This window comes from Cyprinodon variegatus, unplaced genomic scaffold, assembly GCF_000732505.1.
Source record: "Cyprinodon variegatus isolate N-32 unplaced genomic scaffold, C_variegatus-1.0 Scaffold777, whole genome shotgun sequence".
NCBI lineage: Eukaryota > Metazoa > Chordata > Actinopteri > Cyprinodontiformes > Cyprinodontidae > Cyprinodon > Cyprinodon variegatus.
Window position 1 is genome coordinate 239,221 of NW_015151230.1, and position 1,287 is coordinate 240,507.

Genomic DNA, 1,287 nt, shown 5'->3' on the forward strand with positions numbered 1-1,287 from the left:
GGTGTGTTGCACAACGTAACAGCTCAGGTGGCGTGTTGCACAGCGTAACAGCTCAGATGGTGTGTTGCACAACGTAACAGCTCAGGTGGCGTGTTGCACAGCGTAACAGCTCAGATGGTGTGTTGCACAACGTAACAGCTCAGGTGATATGTTACATAGTGTAACAGCTCAGGTGACGCTTTACACAGTGTAAAAGCTAAGGTGACGCTTAATACAGTGTGAAAGCTCAGGTGATGTGTTACATAGTGTAACAGCTCAGATGACGTGATGCACGGTGTATTAGCTCAGGTGGTGTGTTGCACAGTGTAACAGCTCAGGTTGATATATAGTGTAACGTTCAGGTGACGCTTTACACAGAGTAAAAGCTAAGGTGACTTGTTGCACAGTGTAACAGTTCGGGTGATGTGTTGCACAGAATAAAAGCTAAGGTGACACTTAATACAGTGTGAAAGCTTAGGTGATGTGTTACATAGTGTAACCGCTCAGGTGATGTGTTACATAGTGTTATAGGTCAGATGATGCATTTCTATTTAGGTCTTCTCTAACAGATATCTCCAGGGAATAAAACATTAAAGTTTCCTTTAAACCTGAATGGTTTAGGTGAGGTGATTACCTGTAAGGTGCTTGTAGATCCCATCACCTCCTTGCTACTGTCGGCTGTGTCTCTTCGCTCTGCAGGTTAAAACAACAGATCAAAAGAGATCATGAGGAAGGCGACAAACAAGGAAGACTATCATCACACAGCCAAAATGTCAGCAGCACCAGTGACTGACCTTTAACCAGCGACAGCGAAAAAGGAGCGGCGTGTCCGTCTCGTTCACGCTCCACAACATGGTCGGTGAAGGCAGCGTGGTCAGCTGCAGCCAGCGGCACCTCTCTGTCACTAAGCTCCTGCTCCAGGCTGCTGTGGAAGAGGCTGAGCAGTAGCTCATTGGGAAGGGTGGGGGGCTGTTGACCCAGATCTTCATTTTCTATATCTAAGAAAACCATTCAGAAAATAATCAAGCATTAGAGATGCTATAAAGACGCGGAAGGTTTCCAGTGCCCTCATCTTGGCTAAAGGAACAGACGCCGTACCTGCAGTGAATGTTAGGAAGAAGAGTTCAACCTGCTGGCAGTTTGGAAGAAGATGTATGAGATCAAACTGGAAGGGAACCATCTGGATGCTATCCTCCAGCGTTGAGACTTCTGCTAACAGGACGAGGACCATCAGTCAGTTCCGCGGTTCTCAAAGTGTGTGGCGCGACCCACTGGTGGGGAATTGAGACGTGAGAGGTGGGGCGCGCC

General features: G+C 47.6%; 1 protein-coding gene across 1 annotated transcript in view; it reads right to left on the minus strand.

The window, feature by feature from the left end:
• Positions 1-1,287, minus strand: part of szt2 (seizure threshold 2 homolog (mouse)) — a 96,999-nt gene that overhangs the window by 68,401 nt on the left and 27,311 nt on the right. The window contains 3 exon segments of the mRNA XM_015396136.1: positions 614-672; positions 774-977; positions 1,078-1,191. Coding sequence (XP_015251622.1) covers positions 614-672; positions 774-977; positions 1,078-1,191 — 377 coding nt within the window.